The sequence below is a fragment of the Syngnathus typhle genome, linkage group LG13 (genome assembly GCF_033458585.1).
Source record: "Syngnathus typhle isolate RoL2023-S1 ecotype Sweden linkage group LG13, RoL_Styp_1.0, whole genome shotgun sequence".
NCBI classification, from domain to species: domain Eukaryota; kingdom Metazoa; phylum Chordata; class Actinopteri; order Syngnathiformes; family Syngnathidae; genus Syngnathus; species Syngnathus typhle.
The window spans coordinates 5,139,875-5,161,603 of NC_083750.1; the positions used below are offsets into that span (position 1 = coordinate 5,139,875).

Genomic DNA, 21,729 nt, shown 5'->3' on the forward strand with positions numbered 1-21,729 from the left:
TGTAGTTATTTGCAGGTGTCTTCATGTATCTCAGCTACACAGACGCCTCACTTGATGCAACATAACCTGAACGTTCAAGCTGGCCTTAACTATCTGGCCAAAATGTGGATCTTTGACAGTATGCCTTGTGGGTTTCATTTATCAGTATGTTCAGTATGGTGTTGAAAATCAAAGATAACTAGGTGGCTGCTATGGTGGGACCTCCTGGAAGAAGCAGAGTTCGACTTCAAGAGTTATTCAGCAAAATCCATACAGGTAGGCTCCTCTTGAGTTTCTTAGATTCTTGACAACCTGCTTTTTTATTTCTTCCCTCTGGAACATTTATTTCTAATATGAGATATGAAAAGGGAGAAAAAAAGAAAACGTTTTTGAATCATTCTGTGTTGCATTAGTCTGTGCGCTTTGTGCTTTTTAAATTTGCGGTACTCAAGTGCATAATCTCGGGATAAACCACAGTCTGCCTAATCTCCTGATGACGAATTAGAAATGAATGCTCTCTTTTTAGACTTTGACTCTGCGTTCTAAACAATTTGCCTTCGACTTGGAAAAAGTGTTGATGTGATGGAAAGCGGTGTACAGAACACAATAAATTAATCTTTATCATTACTTTTTGCTTGCATGACCTTTGTTATGAAGTATATAAAATCCAGGTGTAATTGTACATACCTAGTTATTTTATGTTGTGTTGTCGCACAGAGGCACGCATTGTTAATTTCATTAAAAATTATTAATTATGGTGTCTATCATTTAAAACTAAATACGTATTTTACACTGCAAAAACGAAAGTCTTATCGGTTTTAACTTTCCGCGATGAAAATATTATCCCAAATTATTGCCTTCTTTTTTAACTTTGATAATAATAAAAGCCCCATAATTGGTAATGGAAAAAAAAATCCTCCATATTGATATGAGTATTAAACATCTGAATGTTTTTTCAACTCAATTAAAAAGTTAGCAAGAACAATTTATTAAGTATTTAATACATTTCTGATTGTGCGACTAAATAGCATTTTGACATTTAGTGACGTAGTAGTTTTGGATGCTGACATCGTCGTGTGTCCTATGAGTGTCCTGAGAGAAGATAGACAGGCTATAATTAACTTGGGCAGACAAAGCCAAATGCCCCCGCTAGGATTTGTGGTTCGGCGTTATCCAATCAGATAAAAGTCCCACTGTCAAAGGACATTTAATGGTAGAATAAGCTCTAGTGGTCCAACCATAAAATTGATTTCCCGGAAAAAGCTACGATTAACATTTTATAGAGCAGTCATTGAAAGACTTTTAATTCCAGAAAATGATGGTGGTTCTCCCATCTCGGCGTGTTTACATTATCACATGAAAGTGAGTGAAGTTTACAGAGTGGTTGTCCCTTAACCTTCAAGAAAACAGCACGCTGGCTTTGTTGTGCTAACTCCTTATTTTTTATAAATGTCTAACTGACTGTTTTGAGGCCCAAAAATAGTTTTTTACAGTTTAAACATGATTTGATCTACTGACCTCTAACTGGGATGACTCAGTAAAACACAGACCTTTGCCAAGGCCAGAGGTCATGTTTGGGATTGTTTGTCCGTCTGTCTCATAGCTAATTAGACGCTTCTCTTCATGCCTTAGTGACTCAAAAGGACAAAATCATTTCAGCTGTTTTATCCAGATCCTCACCAAACTAAATTAATTCTAACCGACGGAGTTTGAATCGTTATAAAAAATTTAGCTAACTTCATCTGTCCCGATATTTACTGTTGTCAAAATGAATACTTTGAAAAACGACTACTACAAAAATTACGGTATGACTTAAAAAGTACAAATACCATATGTAAATTCATATTTTTAATAATATTCCTTATTTCTTTATACCCTTCTAGTCATGGATCTCAGCACCAGTTCTACTATCTGAAAAGAGCTGGGTGAGCTTGGTGGGCCAAGCCACTCTCTGCCCACCGGCCACCACAAAATCATCCCGACGAGTCAATATCGCATACATTAGTGGAGTTCACACTGCATAAATATGGTAGACAAAGCGCTCTACAGTACACCAAAAGTCCTCAATCGACCCCCGGCGGTTCCAGTGCTGCCCCCGGAGCCCATCGACATCATCCGCGTGAAGGCACGATCTCGGAGGGTCCGACTCAATGTTGGAGGTCTAACACATGAGGTTTTATGGCGAACGCTGGACCGCCTTCCCAGAACCCGTCTGGGACAGCTGAGAGACTGCAACACCCATGAGTCGCTGCTGGAGATCTGCGATGACTACACCCTGTCTGAGAACGAGTATTTCTTCGACCGCCATCCCGTGGCCTTCTCCTCCATTCTCAACTTCTACAGAACTGGCAAACTGCATATGATGGAGGAGATGTGCGCCCTATCTTTTGGCCAAGAGCTGGACTATTGGGGTATTGACGAGATCTACCTGGAGTCTTGCTGCCAGGCACGATACCACCAGAAGAAGGAGCAGATGAATGAGGAGCTGAGGAGGGAGGCGGAGAATCTGAGAGACAAGGAAGGAGAGGAGGAGGAGGAGGAGTTGGGCTGCTGTCCTGACCAGAGACAGAAGCTGTGGGATCTCCTGGAGAAACCCAGCTCATCTGTGGCAGCAAAGGTAACAGCAGCTCGCACTCCCATGATAACCTTTCCAATGGAGAGATTTCAAATTCCAGGGCTTAGTTGGTCCACTTTAACCAATTCAGAGGCATTCATTGAAATTTTCCAAAATTCCAAATTCATAATATTTAACTGTAATTCTGTCACCATGGAGGGTATGCGGTTTATAAACTATAACACGAAAACTGTATAAATAACATTTAAACATTCAAATAATTTTTTTTATCTATATACGTATATGTTGAAAAAGAAAAACAAATCCCCATCTTTTAAAGGAATAAGTTTAACAGTCTTACTTGGTACTTTTTCCAAAATAAAGTGTAAACAGAAGTATTAAGACAAACCTCTTAATCATGTCCAAAGTTCATTGAAGACATTGTTTAACAAGTTGAGAATGAAATAACTTGACTGGCCCCAAAATAGCCTTGACCTCCACCCCGCCAAAATACAACAGAAATTGTGAGCCAATCCTATACATGCCAACATCTTGTAGAAGATGATATATTAGTCGTTTTGTAATTTATGAAATGGTCAGGATCCTCAATTCTGGACCAACAGCAGCAAGCTGATTCAACAAGTCTTCAGTGGGTTCAAGGTCAGGATTTGATGCAGGCCTATTCATTTGCTTTACACCCAAATCCCGACTTCCGGATGGAGTTGGGGTCTAGACTCCGGAGACGCAGGTGTGTGAAGTGTCTGGATGTACCGGAAGAGTCTGTCGCAAAAGCAGATTAAGCTGTTTGCCCTAAGCAATTAAGATTTAGTGAAGTTAAAAGGATGATAAAATGAGCCTTCCTGACGTAGATAATGTATTGGCCAGAAGCATTCTTGGAACAGATAAGAACAGTGAAATTGATCATTTTGTAATTAACATTTAACTTGGCTAATTCTCTTGGCGCCCATTGTGGAAATGAATTCTCAATTTGTTTCATAAATTGCTTATTCTTGGGTTTTCACAGGACAGAAGTCGTTCAAGTTCTATTCATTTTAATTATCATAACAGACACTCCTCAATACTTCACTTTTGGCAATTAAAAATTGCTTTTCACATGGAGCTGCAAAAAGAAAAAAATGGAATAATATGCATGCCAGGACAGCAGTGTAATATTCTGGAGAATCAAAACAACTAAAATTTAAACTGCCACTAATTTGAGGTATGAAATCATACATACAGGTCATACGTAATACGTACATAAGTTTAGCAGCAAACTTTGTTTCTAAATATAACAGCGATCCTTGCGACTATTTCAGAAGTGTGGGGTCAGCAGGAGGGAATCTTCTTAGGCCACTTCGCAATGACACTCCCTGTGTGTCATTCAGCTCTTAGCCAATAAGAGATCCTTCTCTGAGCATGATAAAGTACAGCTGATTAGATGCAAGTATTAAGTGGAACACACACACGCACACACAAATTCACCCACCGCTATGTCATACCATACTATTTATACCAATAATAACTTTTTCAATAACCAAATTTAAATTCATGCACATAATCTTATTGTAGTTTGATGGGATTTACTCTCATGTTATTTAATATCCTACTAAACTTCTTATTCAACTTGATTTCTCTCATCAAGGGTTATTTAAGTGAGTCATTCGCATGAACCATTTGGCGAAATTTTGATGCCAGATGCCTTTCCTGGAGAATTACATTCGCGGGGTAAAATTTAGTTTAGAGTTTATTCGTCTATTTGTTTATTTCATATATGTGAAAAAAATATATATATTACTGTACACAAATGGAAAGACAAATATATATATATATATATATATATATATATATATATATATATATATATATATATATATATATAAATTAAAAGAGTAGCAAGCAAGATATAACTTATTGGATGGATGGATGGATGGATGGATGGATGGATGGATGGATGGATGGATGGATGGATGGATGGATGGATGGATGGATGGATGGATGGATGGATGGACAGACGGACGGATGGATGGATGGACATTGAAAATATTGGGACGGAATGTGTGAACAGATGTAGGCGGGGGTCAATTGTTAGTTGGAGCTAATTAGTTGATGCTTATGAACATTGAAATTAGCCATGTGGATATGTCAAGTCAAGTCAAGTTTATTTGTATAGCCCTAAATCACAAGCAGTCTCAAAGGGCTTCACATAGACAGAAATTGACAATTATTCTCAAAGCATCCCCTGATCTTAAGCTCCCAAAAGGGCAAGGAAAAACCTAAAAACCCCTACCGGGGGAAAATGAGAAACCTTGAGAAGGGACCACAGATGGAAGGATCCCCCTTTCAGGATCACCAGGTTGAAATGGATGCAGAGAGGGCACAAATGATACAACATGAAAATCAATGAAATAAAAAGTGGATGTCCATGTCAGAGCAGAGGGCTGCCGAAGGAGCCCTCAATTGTCCTGGCAATGTCTTCGAGGAGGTATGTCCAAGCAGTGTGGTCAAGTCTGAGCCGTGCTACATATATGAATAACACAATCAATTTTATAACATTGATACAGGCTATAGCATTTGAAATATTTTTTGGGACAGACATTAATTAAGATTTCTTGTGACATATTCCTGAACGTCCATGTTCAAATAAGGACTAACATTGAGTGAATGTCATAAAAGATGCTGTTGTACAGTAATTTAGAGGCAAGAGAGCACAAATATATATGCAATTTTGAAAAACAAAATTTAATTTAGTATCTTCAGATGAAAATGTCCTTAAGTTCTACTCTTTCTTGATATCATCTGTTTGTTAAAGAATAATTTCCTTTAGAAAGGAATTTACAACCATGTTTGATTCTTCCTGTTAGAGGAGGAAAGAATGAGTAACCACTTCTAACAGCTCTCTATCCTCGCTATAGATAGCAAGACAATCCTATTACAATTATCCTGAAATGTCCTAGCAAAGGGTGGAGTGAGAGACGGCACAAGCTTATGGCTCCTCACTGTTTCACCTGCAGTTCGTTTCAGTATTAAAACAAAAACAATTTGCCCATGTAAAGGAGATGTTTTTCTTTACATAGCTGCTAAGGGCTCAAGTAATCACGGCTCACTTGTTTTCTGACTTTGGTGATTGGTCATTATGTGAGCCCTGAGCAACTGTGATGTCATTTTCACTCGCAGCTAGTGGCAAAATGGCCGCCCCTTGAGATGGATAAAAACAAGTGGATTTTGCTGCTTAACTCATCTTACAATATCTTATAATCATCTCATCTTCCAATATTATCTTACAATATGAATCAAAATACCGTGTTTAGATTTCTGCTGCCACATTGAACATTTAATGTTAAAGAAAAAGTTCAAGATGACTTTGTATAGTTCCTTCAAGCAAAAAAATATATTATTTTGCTTTAAACTCCCTGAAGAATAATTGAAGTGTCAGTAACTCAATCTAGATAATGGTGACATTCTCTTAGTCTGGGACAGACCAATTAGCATCTCAATCCTAGCAGACAATATGAGATGCCAATATTAAGATATTTTGCCCCAGTTTTGAAAATCCTCATCCAGAGTGTGTATCAAAATGATCGTCATTGTGTACCAACCAAAAATAACACACACTCTGTTTCCATTGTCTTGCAGATCCTGGCTATGATCTCCATCCTGTTCATCATTATTTCCACAATATCATTATCACTCAACACCTTGCCAGAGCTGCAAGTTGTGGACGAATTTGGCCAGTTTAATGACAACCCAAGCCTAGCCCACGTAGAAGCAGTGTGCATTGCCTGGTTCACCATGGAGTACCTGTTGCGCCTGCTGTCAGCACCCAACAAGTGGAATTTCATCAAAGCGCCACTAAATATCATTGATTTGCTGGCCATACTGCCTTACTATGTGACTCTATGCCTCACCGAATCCAACAAGAATGTAATGCAGTTCCAGAATGTACGTCGTGTGGTCCAGATTTTCCGAATAATGAGAATTCTGAGGATATTGAAACTGGCCAGGCACTCCACTGGACTGCAGTCTCTGGGCTTCACGCTGCGAAGGAGCTACAACGAATTGGGTCTATTAATTCTCTTCCTTGCCATGGGCATTATGATCTTTTCTAGCTTAGTATTCTTTGCTGAGAAAGATGAGGATTCCACCAAATTCACCAGCATACCTGCCTCTTTCTGGTGGGCTACAATCACAATGACCACTGTTGGTTATGGAGACATTTACCCTCAAACCTTGCTGGGGAAGATTGTTGGAGGGCTTTGTTGCATAGCTGGAGTCCTGGTCATTGCCCTTCCCATCCCAATCATTGTCAACAACTTCTCCGAGTTTTATCGAGAGCAGAAGAGGCAGGAGAAGGCCATCAAGAGGAGGGAAGCTCTTGAACGAGCTAAACGAAGTGGAAGTATTGTTTCGATTAATCCCAAAGAGGCTTTTGCACGTAACATGGAACTTACAGATGTGCTGATTGAAAAGAAAGAAGATAGTAAGTGTCCAGTAGATAATCACTTATCACCTAGCCGCTGGAGCTACCATAAACGTTACTCCAATGTGGATTTAGGCAGCCCCGGTCAGTCCAAACTTACATCTGGTTATCAGGAAGTGGCTCGAGTGGGCTCACCTGATTGTCCCAAGCCCTTGACTAGCCAAGGCAGCCTTCAACACCTCAACGTAAAGACATTAGAATGTGCTTACGACAAGGCAAGCACTTTCCAGGAGAACCAAGCAAAACTGGTCAAAGAAGAGATGGAGATGAATGTGCTGCCCCCCATCCAAACCCAAAAAACATCCCCTGACGGAAATGCAAGAGCAGGCTGCAACATGGCTGAGGACTTTTCAGGAGAAAGAGCAGAAAAAAGTTCTCTGATCCCCACTGTTGGAGCTAGTCAAAGTACTTCAAGACAACTGCGTGCACCCCCTCCCTTGGATCTGACTCGGATTAGTGCCATAGAGATCAATAAGACCACTGATAGCACTCAGCCAATGCCAATTATAAAAGAGAGGCTGTACAAGTTTGTGTCCAGTCCCAACATCAATACAACTGCAGACAGCAGCTGCACCTCCTCAACGGATTATAGTAGCAGCCTACAAAAGACAATAGACAACAAGAGTGCCCTCATTGGAATCCAGGATGATGTGCTCATGGCAGTGATTACACCAGTGGCCACTTCTTCTTCTGCTGGTACAGCTAAGCTTTCTCAGCAACTGTCAGACGATAAGGTTTCCAGATTTTCTTCACGGCTCAGCTCTGGAAGGCAAGACACTAAATCTTCACTGCCTCTGCTACAATCTCCGTCCCTGGTCGAGCAATCTGTTCGTCCAAACAACTCTAAGGGGGAAGGTGAAGGCTCAGCAGCCAAGAGATTAGAGGGTGAAGGACAGCTCACAGGCTTAAGCCACCAAGGAAAGAATCACATGGAGAAGTCTGCTGCCGGCTCAGCCAGTTGCACCAGCCCTCTGCCCAAGGCCAACCTTCTCAACTGTTCGCAGGATCTGGTAAGTATGGAGGGAGGAGGAAGGGAGGTGCCATCTCAAGGTGCTGAGAGGCAAGAAAACCACATTCTAGATGGAAGTCACAAATCCTCCAATGAAACTAGCATGTGAGCCCACATTCCAAAAGCGCTGAGATATCCACTGAAGAGAATGGGGACATTAAGAATGTTGCCCAACAGAGGCACGAAAACCACCTAAAGAACATTGAACCACTGAATCATTTTTGACCACAGATGAACCACATTTGAACATAAACAAAAAGATCATTCGTGTACACCCCTTTCTATTGTTTTATTTTCAGGCTATTTCAGGAAATCAAGATTCTATATAAAAATTCTGCACAATGTGGAGAAAAAAAAATAAACGTGTATTTTGCAATATATGCAAATTTATGGCTCATCAGTCTTTTGGCTATTATAAACCGTACTTGAAATGCAGCCCTAAGCATAGTCAAACATATTGGGTGAGCCATGTTGTATAGTTTGTATGGTTGTACAGTATTTATTTTTTACCCCTCTTTTCTATAAATGCCTAAAAATAAGTTACTTAAAAGGGGATGGATGAGGAACAGAAAGTATTTGCTGTTTGTTCACATCTCGGCACACATTCACCTCTCGACAATGAGCGAAGTAGCAGCAGTTTAATAAAGAGAAAATACTTTGTAATGTATCGCAAACTTGATAGACTGAATAGATAGCGTGACAAAAGATCAAACTATGGAGGCTCCTGTCATGAACAGTCATAACAAATCGAGGGGCCTTGACACATTCCATAGACAAGACATTGTCCCATCACGTGTTAGTAAGTGCACTTGTGCATGTATCTAAACAATCTGGTCTCTATGAGACTTATCTATGTCTTTTAATCAAATCATGTTTATTGTACTTTTGCCATCATTGTCATTTCAGTTTGGATTATTTTTGGCGATTTTAGTTGTTGGAGACATTGGAGCATCAAACATTATAGGTCAAGAAACACAAGCAGTAAATGCAGTGCTCTGCCCAATGTTTGCTTAGTGTATATGCAAATATTCTTATAATATATTTCTTTTAGTGTCTCACATTCAAATACTGATGCCAGAGGTGCTAACCAAGGCTACACCCTGCAGCATGTTTTAATTATATACTTGTGTGTGTGTGTTGGGGGGCTTATTTGACTGTGAAAGAGTTCCCCTTAAATGATTGCATCTTCAAAATTAATGAATGCTGCATTGCACGTTCAAATGATAGCTGACATGTATCAGATTTACTTGTATGGACAAAATGACTTAGCGAGAGAAAATATAGTTTGATTATGGGTATCAACACATAAAACATGACTTGTGTGTAAATTCAAACCCAGTCTATAGATTGACATTTTTTCTGTCTAATAACAGTGATTCACTGTGTTTCTAAAAAGACAATGGCGCTGCATTTTATTGTTGACATCTATAGATATATTCAAACATGGGTGCCTTTTCATAAATAGACAATTTATGAGAAGGTGGAAGAAAAATTGTAGAGTAAGCGTTGTTTTCTTTTTTTTCCTTGTTCAATGGACACAATATGTTGATATGCAAATCCTCTGGTTTTGTTTGACTTTGTTGTACAGTACTTCACTTAACCTCATTATGACTCAACTATTAACATCGCCTACAGTTTTAACCTCACTGTGCCGCAATTTCTTCCGCATTTGATAGTAAGGTAAGTTTCTCTGAGAGAGTACAATATATTTGAATTGCACTGCTGATCTAAATACAGTGTATCTTACAGGTGTATTTATATGTGTCTATTAACTACAGCATCCATAAATGAATATATTATGGTTTGATTGGATTCTAAATCGATTAATAAGTCCAACTGTGGCATAATAAATAACATTAACTGATGACCTCAAACTATACAATCATTAAAAAGAGGTGGCAGTGTAATTTCATATTATTGTTCAGTTAACTTCAAAAGTACAACTATAGTCTTTTTTGACAACAATCATATACACAACCACATGTTCCAATTGCATTTGCTAGTGTTACTATCATCTAAATATTGCAAATACTGTAGTCAACAAACCATGGATTTTTTTTCTCCATTTTTCTGTTTTCCAGATGTTATTGTTTTTGTGTTTTAACAGGAATGTTATGATTAGTCGGGTGCGAGAATCAACATATACTTAGTGAATAGTGACTTTTCCTCCATTTACTGATACATGCAAAATAAAAAAATGAGTCTGAATGGCCTATTACTGTGTGGTGTATATTTCTTTTCTTTTTTTTGACAAATATAAGGATCAGCAAAATCAATGAAACAATGAAACATAAAATTACACGCAAAGTGTGCTGCAGTATTTGATATTCAATCTGGCTTTAATTCATAATTATTGTGTGGCAGTAATATTTACGTTAGCATCTCTGGCGTATGACGTCACGAACGCACGCACCTGCTTTCGCTCTTATTTTGTCAGACCCCGAAAAAAATTGCACCTCAATACCGAGGACCGCGGAATCTCTCCGTTTTTTCTCCGGTATTGTGACTAAAAGGTAGGCAGCTGCGCTCAAATATACTGCCTTATGTTGTAAAACACAGCCGACCGTGATTCCTTACGTTTACATTAGTAGCTTGCTATAGCGTTCGTGCAAACACGTTCCAATCTGCACTATGAAATGACGCGCATAACAAAAAAAAATGATACACACAATTCCATCTAAGGGTTTAATTTGCGGACTGTTGCCTGTAGCATATTAAGATGTGTCTTCAATCGATTAAATAACGGATTGTCAATGCATCGTAAATCAACGCGTCTTAAAGAGACGATCCAGCGATCTGAACATTGGCACGTATATGATAAGTGTATGTGCAAAAATGATGTCTGCACTAAAATCCGTGCCACTAAAAGAATCTGTAGTGATTTAAGGGATTTTGGGGGATGAGATTTATGGCAAACTGGTCCACCCACTTTTGGAGCACTTTTTTCCTCCCCATCTCATTACGTCACAGGAGGCAAGGACTGTAATGCATATTGTTTCCTAGCTCAGTTTGCCATGTTCTATCGTCACCTAGTGTCTGAAAAGATGATTTTCTTTTATTTCATACCGCATATGTAGGATGCCCTCCCTATCGGAACAACTGCAGGAGGCCCGGAGTCAGGCGGAAGTGTGTCTATACTCAGGCGGCAGAGTGGTGGATGTCCGAGCTGGTGTGATGGTTATGGCTAATCTTTCTTTACCGCCATGTTCCAAATACCACCACATTGCTGCTGAAACTATGGTGATAGAAAACAGCTTTGGTAGCAACAGAAAAGAGGTAACATCAATTGGATTGCATCCATTCACACATGCCAAAACAATGTTCCATCTGTGAAGAAATTAGGCTTCTAATAGTGTGTGTTTTGATGACAGCACTTAAATTATTGTCTTTATTTTTTAAAAATCTCAAATCTGTTTAGTGACTACTCCATATTTCTTGTCCTCTCTTCAGACACTTGCATCACTGCAGCGCTTATCTACAGCTTTGAACATCCTGGAAAAGTATGGATGTAATTTAACAAATCCCAACAGACCTAAATTCTGGAGAACTGTCAAGCACAACAATCCAGTGTTCAGGGCCACCGTTGATGCTATCCAGGTAACATACACATATGGACTAGAGGACTAAACTTTACAAATCTGAATAATCTACAAATTACAAATGTATTTGAAGTATTTAACAACATAAACAATTGAAAGGATGTTGATGAAAATGTACCAGGTATTCAATATCATGCAAATGTCATCCCATCTTTTCTCAGACAATGTACTAAATCCAACCATAACAAACAAACAAACCATAACAAACCTTTGATTATTTTCTCTCTCTTCTTCCAGGGAGGAAGGGCAGTGCTTTGTCTCTACGGTTACTCCAATCAGCAGCCAGATGGGCTCAGCTTCCCCGATGATGTCACAGATCCTGATGTTGGCAAAGTTGCAGCTATAACTCTGGAGGTGATGAGCCTAAGGATGGAGCTAGAAATGCTTATCAAGGTGTGCCCTTTTGTCTCAGTACATGTTTATCCTATCTAGAATGTGGTTGTGTTTGGAAAATCATTGATATCTCCCAAATCTTTCTTTCTTTCACTATAAATGTATAAAAAAAATGTTTTAATAAAAAAGTATCAAATTGTGTTGAAAGTTGTATCAGTTTTGACTTTTTATTTTAAAAAACACGTTTGCTTTTTTCTATTTCATCCCAGGAGACGCATCCTCATCCGGAATTCTATGAGAGAATCATTCCTACTCTACGACACAAGGTCAGCAATGGTGATTTTCACTTGATCCCAAGCCTGCAAAGGAAGGGCATTAAATATCACCTAATATTTTCTCTATGTTTAGGATGTAGGTCTGAACACAGATGCTGTGGTCAGCCGTTCATCTTTCAGCTGTCGCAAAAATCATTCGGACAGCCAATCCAAGTCGCTTGCCTTCCCTCTTCACCATCACTCCATGAGGGAGAGCAGCCAAGCTCGGTCACTCTCTTCCAACCATCAAAGTCTCAGGCCCATTCAGGTCTTGTTCCCTCCCTTCAAGAAACACCCAGGTGAGGAGACATAATATCAGCTTTACTGCGCTGGATTATTTCTTCGCAGTGAACACATTACAGTAGTTTATATTGTGTAAACAATGATGTGTATATTCAAAAATATTTGTATAAAATGATGAAAATGTGATGTTCAAAAAGCTGCCAGGATAATGCAACGCTCATTATATTTGTGTATTTTTTATTGTTTAGTAAAAACCTTTTTCCCTTGGATTAACCTGCAAAAAAAAAACAAGTCATTGATTAGCACAATGGCTTCTTAAAGACAAAAACGTTATTTGGAGCTATAATGCTAATGCCATTGTTTATTTTGCCTTTCAGAGAACTGCACCCTCTGTGGAATATTTCGCATCACTGTCCACTGTCTGACTTGCCTCCAAGGCATGTGTTCCGAGTGCGACAGACTATACCATTCCTACCCTGAAAGGGCCAAGCACCGTCGAACTGCTGTCACATCTTCCATTTCTTCCGCCACGTCTAAAAGTGAAAATAGTAAAAGGTTAGACTGAATACATTACACGGTATATATTACGCATATAATTGGCTCTGAATTGGAAGCTTTGTGTAAATATTGTATAATAGTTCAACCCCAAGATTCAAACAACACTTAGGTCTTTTAATCCTAAAAAGCCTAAAGGGAATACAGTATGTGTCAGCACTGACAACCTGGAAGACATTTACTGGTACTCACCTGGCTCATCTCCCTTGTTGATCATTTCGACATGACCTATATTACCTTCTAAACGCCATAAAATCAGTAAGGTTGATGAATTTAAATGAAATATAAATCTATTATTGACACAGCATTGCTTGGTGTCGTTGTATGTAACCATTGGAAACGTTGCTGTGACTGAAATAATCTTTATAGGTCTGTTGAGACTCTAAATCCAGGTGTGTCAGACTCGTTTTTGTCGTTGTTGTCATAGTTTCCCTCGGAGGGCCGTTATATACAACGTCGTCTATAGGCTACACAACAATCTGATGAATAACTAGTTTTGAAATCAGAGACTAGTAAAAACTGTTCAAATTATTTAAAAGATAAATGGGTATCAAAATTACTAGCAATAGCTCTATGTTTTAAAAAATGAAGAAAATTTGTCATTTTCGTAATGACACAAAGTCGATGCAGAATTTGTCTTCACGGGCCACATAAAATGATGTGGCGGGCCGCATCTGGCCCCCGGGCCTTGAGTTTGACACCTATGCTCTAATCTATATAATTAATTGACTACTGTTATGCCGTCCACTTTCAGTTCTTCCACCTGGCATTGCCTTCACTGCACAAAAGTCAACTCATCCCAAGATGTGCTGTGTGAGGATTGCGAGTGCCCTCGCTGCGAATCACTCGGCTCCGCTGCGGATGAATCTCCACCAGCTACCATCTCAGGTCTGTTTCATCGAGTGGTACCACCCACAATGTTTGTAATCTGATTGTTTTCATCCCAGGTTTTGTTTCGCTAGATTATAAAATCCTCTGTAGATGAGCGGTGTCAAACTGTTTCCATTGCGGAACACATCATGGTTGTGCTTTCTGTTAAAGGGTTGTCATGACTTTGAAAATCAAATGTATAATGACCTCCTATTATAAAAGTGATTGATTTTCTTTCATTTTTTTTGTACTGGTCTTTCATAGCTGATATTTTTGAGGGAATTGCTACAAAGTGTTTAAATTTGTTAACTTGAATTAAGTTGTGCTTGTTTTCCGGGACGCATGTGGTAATATCATTTTTAATGTTTTAATATAGAGTGGCAGTGTAAGAGCTGTACTATGGTCAACGCAGCCAGCAGCATTCTGTGTGAAGTGTGTGAAAGACCTCGTTTGGCTACACGACCTCCGGTTACCCCTTCACACCCTCCTATCACCCCACCCAGACCACTAGCGCCTGTACTGGGCATGCCTGGGGATCCTGACAGCCAGGTGGGAATACTGAAAGATTTAAGAGTTTGAAATGTTGATTTGTATTTAATCACACACATCTTTAATGGCAAATGTTTTCTGTGTTTTGTTTTTTCATCATCTTGTCATCATACATCTCTCTGGCCAGTGGGTGTGTCAGTTTTGTACATATCTTAACTACTCACCTGCCACACTTTGTGAGATGTGTGACCTCGCTCGTCCGGAGCCTGCACCTCTGCCGTCAAAACTCCGCCCTCCCTCCCCGGTCAGACGGGTCCCTGCTCTGTCAGTCAAACCCAAAGAACTGACGCAAGAAGACCCAAACTCCTGTAGGCAGCGGCAAATGAAGGAGGACGGGCTGAAGCTAATACAGCTGATTCGAGTAATACATTGCACGCTCCCATGTATTTGTATTGTAGTCTGGAGCATTTCCTTCTTCTGTCAATGGCAGGATGGAGAGAAGAATGGCATCAGCCCTGAGGAGGTGTACACATGCATTAAGGTCGCTAAAAACACCAGCATTCTGCCTTGCAAATGGTTGAAGTCCGAGCTGCCTCAGCAACTGGACAAGATCAGCTTGTTGTCAGCGATGCTCTCCCATCAGTTTGTATGTGACACAAGCAAACTCAACAAAACTCATTCAAGTCTGCAGCCAATTGATATTGAAGTGAATCACGTGAAGCGGGCATTCATAGTAAATGTACTTTGAAGGCGTTTGTGTTTCTTGAGTGTTGCCTCACACATCAATTGGGAAATGACAGTCAAGTAAATCTACTAAAGCTGCTGTGTGGCGATGCATGATGTGGAGAAACGATACGATGCCTTTTCGAATCAGCTGTACTCTCAACACAGAACAGGTCGTGTGAGGCTCCCACTGAGGATTCTGGAAAAGTTGCAGTCCAACTTTCTAGAGCAGAAGCCAAGCAGGCCTGGCTGACAACAGGAGGTGATTCTGAAAGGGCTGCCAGACAAGCCCTTCGAGACAGACTCACAAAAGTAACAAATTGTTAACTTTGCTGGAAATGGAAATACACAGCACCTTGATACTGGTGTAACATTTATTGTCACTTGCTTCCCCCAGATAAAGATGCTGTGCTCGTTGGGCTTTACTGACGAGGCTCATTGTCATGAGGTATTGAGGAAGAGTGGCGGGGAGGTCAGAGCGGCACTGGCTTCTCTGCAGCGCCCCCTTCTGGAACCCTTTCATGAACGTATTTGGAGTGACGAGCCTGAGCCAGCCGTTGATATCAATCACCCTGACAAACAAGTGAGATGGTTATTTGAAAGTTACAGTCTGTATTTGTCTTGTGTCTGTCAACTGTCAAGTGATCTTCCACTTTCAGCGTATATGTCGGAGGTTACTAGCCGTATATGATCTACCCAGCTGGGGCCGCTGTGAGCTGGCACTATCTCTTCTTCAGGAGCACAATGCCTCCTACTCTCTGGAGGATGTAGTACAGGCCGTACGGGAGTCTCATGACAGAGAGTTCATCAAAAGAGTCCTGGCCAAAGAATGTCCCATCTGCCTTTCTCTTTTCCCCCATAGTAAGGTAATTGTGTCATTCTCTTTTTGTTGATGTATAGATGAGTCAGTAGAAGGCTGCAACATGTTAACACGGATGAATGCACCTCAAAATGTTTCTTCTCCTCTTTTCAGATGCAGTCCCTGACATCGTGCCAGTGTTCTGTGTGTTGTGATTGTTTCCAGCAGCATTTCACCATCGCTGTTAGGGACAAACATATCCGAGACATGGTGTGTCCAGTCTGCTGGGAGCCTGACATCAATGACCCTGAGGATCTCAACAGCTACTTCTCCACCTTGGATATCCAGGTAGATTTTATCTCGATGTTTTAATATCACCATTAAAGAAGCTGTCAGTGCTACTGGTGGGAGTAGCTATGGCATCGCTATATAGCTGCTTTACAGTGGCTCAATAGTTGTAGAGACTTAGTGGAAAAGAAACGACAGTTCAGGGAATCGGGGTTATCGTAAAGGTTGCGTCAGCGTGAGTGGCCCTACTTCCAGCATTTAGATCCCACAAGCATGCATAATGAGATATGCAAGTATTGCTGAACAATGTCACACATGCATGTTAGTCATTTAGTCAAGTCAAGTTTATTTATATAGCCCTAAATCACAAACAAGTCTCAAAGGGCTTCACATATGTATACAAAAAAATTGACAGTTATTCTCAAACATCCCCTGATCTTAAACAGACTGAGCAGGTGCGTGTAACTTCACCTTATTATCGAAATTGTTATTATTAATATTTGTACTAATTATATATATATATATATATATATATATATATATATATATATATATATATATATATATATATATATATATATATATATATATATATATATATATATATATATATATATACAATTATTTTTTAAAATTATTATTATATTCAATTCTTTTCAGAAGACGTCTGCAGTTACTACATAGATACATGTGCAGTGTGTAAGAACAGCCATGATCCCAAATAGCATACCATAGGCAGAACAAAAGAATTCCTTCAATGCTGTAATACATTCTTCCAAATAAAAATTAGTTGATACTATTTCAACATTATCCTGCGTAGTATTTACCCATGTGTAGAGTACTGTATATGTTCACATTATAATAACATGTATCTGTCAATATAAATGTGTATTTCAGTTGAGAGAATGCCTGGAACCTGAAGTATATGAGCTCTTCCATAAGAAACTGACAGAGCAGGCCCTTATCAAGGATCCAAAGTTCCTGTGGTGCTGCCATGTAAGTTCTTTAAGAGTCATTATGCACTTGGAGAGACAAAAAAAAAGTATCCATGATCAACATCATCCACCTCTCTTCTTTACAGTGTTCGTATGGGTTCATCTATGATGGTGACCAGCTTAAAGTCACCTGTTTTCAGTGCCGCAACAGTTTTTGTGCTCAGTGCAAAAAGCCTGTAAGTAATGACACAAATTCTGCACACATCTGAGCCCGCCCTGTAAATTGTAAGCGTTATAAAATTGTCTAAAGGCTCTGTTGGTCTTACTGCAGCAGAGTAGGTGTCCCAATGTAAGACAGACAAAAACGAAGTCACGTTGGTGTAGTGATCAGACGCTAAGCAGTTGTAAGAACAGCTTAGGCAGTTGAGCACTCAGTTTCCCCACAGTAATTTGCCATACGGACAAAGGAACTTCATCAAGCTAGTGGGAACGGTTCCTACTCTTTACTTTTTTTTTCTCTCTTTCCTGTGTGCAGTGGGAATCTCAGCACGCTGGTTTATCCTGTGAACAATACCAGTCCTGGAAGAGAGAAAATGATCCAGAGTATCAGAAACAAGGCCTAGCTGGCTATTTACGAGACAACGGCATAAGTGCGTGTCACGTACACAATCCCAAATACACTAACAATATACTTACAACATTTACACATTTTGAAATTCAGTCTGCACAAAAGGCGCACCTTATTAAAAGGCAAATCTTGGGCTTTTGAGAAAATGAAAGGCTTTTAAGTGTGCCTTATGGTGCGGAAAATACGGTAACTGAAAATTGTCCCCTTCCGAGACAAGAGCTCCAAACTAATTGAAGTGTCCCAGTTGGAAAGGATTCTTCTATATTCTTCTATGCTACTGCGATCAACTTGTATTGATGCCAAAAACAGGCTTGCTTTTAAAAAAGTTGTAACTGTTGTTCATTAGAAAGCACATTAAGAAAATCTTCTCTACGTAATTGTCTCTCCAGAACGCAGATCACATCATTGTGATTGTAGTCCTGCTTTAACGACTCAAAAACGAAAATACTACATCCAGCCTCTCTTGTCCAGCTTAAGGCCTCACTGTTTAACCCCTCAAACACTGTCAATTAATTTTTATAATAATAATAATATAATTATCGACCAACGCAACCTGCTTTAATGGATCCTTCTCTTTCAAGCTTGTCCGAACTGCCGCTTCCAGTATGCGCTGTCGAAAGGAGGCTGCATGCATTTCTGCTGTTCTCAGTGTCGTTACCAGTTCTGCAGTGGTTGCAACAACCCATTCCATACTGTAAGTTTGCAAAATCACCATTCAATTGAATCAACTGTTCACAAGTACTATGAATATTGCATTTTTATTTTTTTTACCGCAAATAATTCTATTTAACACAGACACTTTTCTGTTTTTGTTGCTAGACGTGCGCTGTGGATGAGTGCACTGTATCTGGACTACATGCTCATCACCCCAGGGATTGTCTCTTCTATTTGAGAGACTGGGAACCTTTGAGACTCCAGGCTTTATTGCAGGTGTCTGATTCCGATATTTTGCAATCTATTTACATGATGGACAAAGTGGCAATCTACTCACATTATGGTGAGTGGATGAAGGAAAACATCCTTCACTGGCAGTGTCTCCCTTGATAGACTTTTCACAGAGAGCTGCTTCTTGATCTTCTTTACAAGATATTATGTGAAGGCGCAAAATCAAGAAGGTGGGGAGCAGAAACTTAACATTTGATAAAGTCAGTCCTTAAAATAGTTTAAAAAAGGAGCCAAAACACATACTTGTTACCAAACTGTATAAAGGCTCAGTAAAAATATTTCTGCTTTCCCCTATAATAAACCAGTCATGAAGGATTTTTTTTTTTTTTACTCGTTTTGTGTTTGATGGTCATAATATTGTAAATTAAAAAAAAGTGAGAGGGACGAAACCATTTGAGATCGTTAAATAGTTACTGTCCCTATGAATTAGTAAATTACAAATATTTTCTTTTTTCTCTTGATAGAACAATGGTGTCGCATACAATACTGAGCCCCCTCTTGGAACAGAGACAGGTAGATGAACCTACTCACCACCAATAATAGGTTGGAAAAATGTATTGATACTATTCGAAAAGGCCACAACAGGGCCCCAAACATGGTAGACTAGAAGAAAAATCCTGAATATGCACCTTTATCTAGATCTACATCAAAAATTAGATAGGCTCTTGCATTATCCAGCTAAGACATGCACACAGAATTGTAAGAAGTGAATCCAAGGGAACGTTCAAACACATGCACTTTCTCATCAAGTTGGAAAAAAAATGGTTATCTTTATTATTATAAATATATTAGATATATTATGATATTAGACGTCATAATCACACACTTTGCTTTTATCTTTCCAAGGGCTATGTGGCGTGATTGAGCAGAAGGATGATGGAGGCCAGCAACCTGACTCGGCTTGTGGAGCACAGACCCAAACTGGACATGCTGGACTGTGCGAGTATGAAATCTTGTTATTGCTACTCACGGAGGCATAATGCAAAGATATAATAACTTCCGTAATTGGATGAAGTCACGTCATGAATGATAGTCAATATATGATAGTCATTATATGGATTTATTTCAACTTTCTATTAAAAAGGCTCACCTAAATGTGAATTACAGCTGCTTTCTGCAGTCACTGTCTGTACTGTTGTATTGTCACTTTGCAAAGTTCCCATTCATCCTTCTTAAATACGACTTTACTTTTGTGATGGTGTGCTGCTATCCAGAAAGCATTATAGAGAGTACTTGGTCAGCTTGATCAACGGCTACTCCATCGACCCAGCCCGGCTCTACAGCTCCAATGAACTGCTGCTAGCCTGCAGGAGGTACAAAGTAGATGACACCCGCAGGGATGCAGAGGATGGATTCACCTACTTCGGCAGACTGCTTGAGGTGAGCATGGTTGGTGTGATTGTGAGATGGCTGAGTGAGTCAACATACCAAATATTTCTGTAATTTTTCTGCAGAAACTAATGGAAGAAGTCCCGCTGGGTGACAAAGTCCCACGCAAGAAATAACAAGAGCCTCATTCCATCGCTCATGCAATGGCATAGCTCAAGGGCGCCACAAAACAACAAATATTACCCAACACCCCCCAATTTCTTCAAAAAATGCTCATTAACATTTATTATACAGAATGTTCCCTATAAGAGGTGTGGGGAAATAAGGGGGAACAATCGTAAATTTTCCAAAAGTCGTTTATCTGGTCTGGCGCCTGGTGGTGTGTGGGTGGGAAGTCGAATCATATTTCAGGGGGTGGGGGGTATCAGCTGTATTTATAATATATATAATGTACTGTATATACAAACACAGGAGAAGTTGAAAGAGCAGAAACATCATTAATCCATGTCAACAGAGTCACAACAACGGCACATCAAAGCTTGAGAACTGTCAAATGATGGCTGTGGGAGTCGTGGCGTTAACAAACGGCACCCTCGTGGGGTTAACGGCTGCATTGTTACATCGGCAAGGAAAAAAAAACACAGAGGAAAAACTTTGGTGCTATCTGTAACTATGAATTTATTCCTCCGAACAGACAGGCAAATCAGGATGGAGAACACATTGCTGCTTTGAAAGGGTATGTCAATGGGTGAATATAAGACTTATTTACACATAGCCAGGGATTTTACAAATAGGAGAGATATTTCGTGGTTTGACCTGTCATCCACACTTCCCCGAGGATTTCTTTAAATAACATTTTTCTGAAAACGCCAAACAAAGTGGAGATTTGCAGATATCTCTAGATCCTTGTTTGGCTGTGGACAGTTGTTACCAGTGAATTCTATATTTTAGGACTGTCCGTCATCCAGTCTGTCATTGTCAGTCAAGATTTGAATATTCACATGACATGGATTTTAGATTTCTAGATAGTGATTAAACATTTGTAAAGTTAGAGAAACTCACCAGTTGGTTTGGTGTAGATGTGGCTTTTTGAAACAAACACAGAAAGGGGGAATATATATATATATATAATATATTAAAGCCTGGCTATGTGTAGACAAAGCCTTTGTAAAGCACTGTGAGCACCATATGTTGTAGATAGAAGCACTATGAGTGCGCTCCGAAAAATAAATAAAAGCATGACACGCGGATCAAAAAAAAAATCTGTGAAACAGCGAGTCCGCGAAAAGTGAACCGCAATATGGCGAGGCAACATTATATATTGAGACTGCAATACAATGTAATTAAGCAGCGGAATGTTGTATTGTGTTTTGATGAATCATTAAATCAAATTGAAGTAATGTTGAAGTGTAAAGTGTTAAAGGGACATCTAGTGGATTATAGATTGCAACAAAATAAATCCAAAGCATATGTACTGTTGGATTCTGTGGTGCAAGGACTGAGAAAAAAAATCCTTCGTAATTCAAATGAATTAATTTCAATGTTTTGATGTCACCATCTAAATCACTACATTTTCACCACGGCATTTGAGAATGAATATAATAAATTGTCCAAAGGAAAACCAGATCATTTAACCGCAAACCATGGAGGGGGAAGGCAG

At 39.5% G+C, this 21,729-nt stretch overlaps 2 protein-coding genes across 2 annotated transcripts; both read left to right on the plus strand.

Annotated features, from left to right (window-relative positions):
- Window positions 1-2,005: 2,005 nt before the first annotated feature.
- LOC133166193 (potassium voltage-gated channel subfamily B member 2-like) lies at window positions 2,006-8,311 on the plus strand. The gene is made up of 2 exons (XM_061296236.1): window positions 2,006-2,596; window positions 6,167-8,311. The coding sequence occupies exons 1-2, from the start codon at window positions 2,006-2,008 to the stop codon at window positions 8,126-8,128; spliced, it is 2,553 nt and encodes an 850-aa protein (XP_061152220.1). The 3' UTR covers window positions 8,129-8,311.
- A 2,786-nt stretch (window positions 8,312-11,097) lies between these two features.
- LOC133165823 (E3 ubiquitin-protein ligase RNF31) lies at window positions 11,098-21,527 on the plus strand. The gene is made up of 23 exons (XM_061295719.1): window positions 11,098-11,295; window positions 11,470-11,616; window positions 11,856-12,011; window positions 12,221-12,277; window positions 12,360-12,564; window positions 12,886-13,063; window positions 13,818-13,951; window positions 14,310-14,482; window positions 14,610-14,843; window positions 14,913-15,068; window positions 15,314-15,457; window positions 15,543-15,728; window positions 15,805-16,011; window positions 16,119-16,292; window positions 17,130-17,228; window positions 17,314-17,403; window positions 17,703-17,817; window positions 18,377-18,489; window positions 18,615-18,725; window positions 19,205-19,253; window positions 19,587-19,683; window positions 19,955-20,120; window positions 20,195-21,527. The coding sequence occupies exons 1-23, from the start codon at window positions 11,098-11,100 to the stop codon at window positions 20,243-20,245; spliced, it is 3,240 nt and encodes a 1,079-aa protein (XP_061151703.1). The 3' UTR covers window positions 20,246-21,527.
- The last annotated feature ends 202 nt before the right edge of the window (window positions 21,528-21,729 follow it).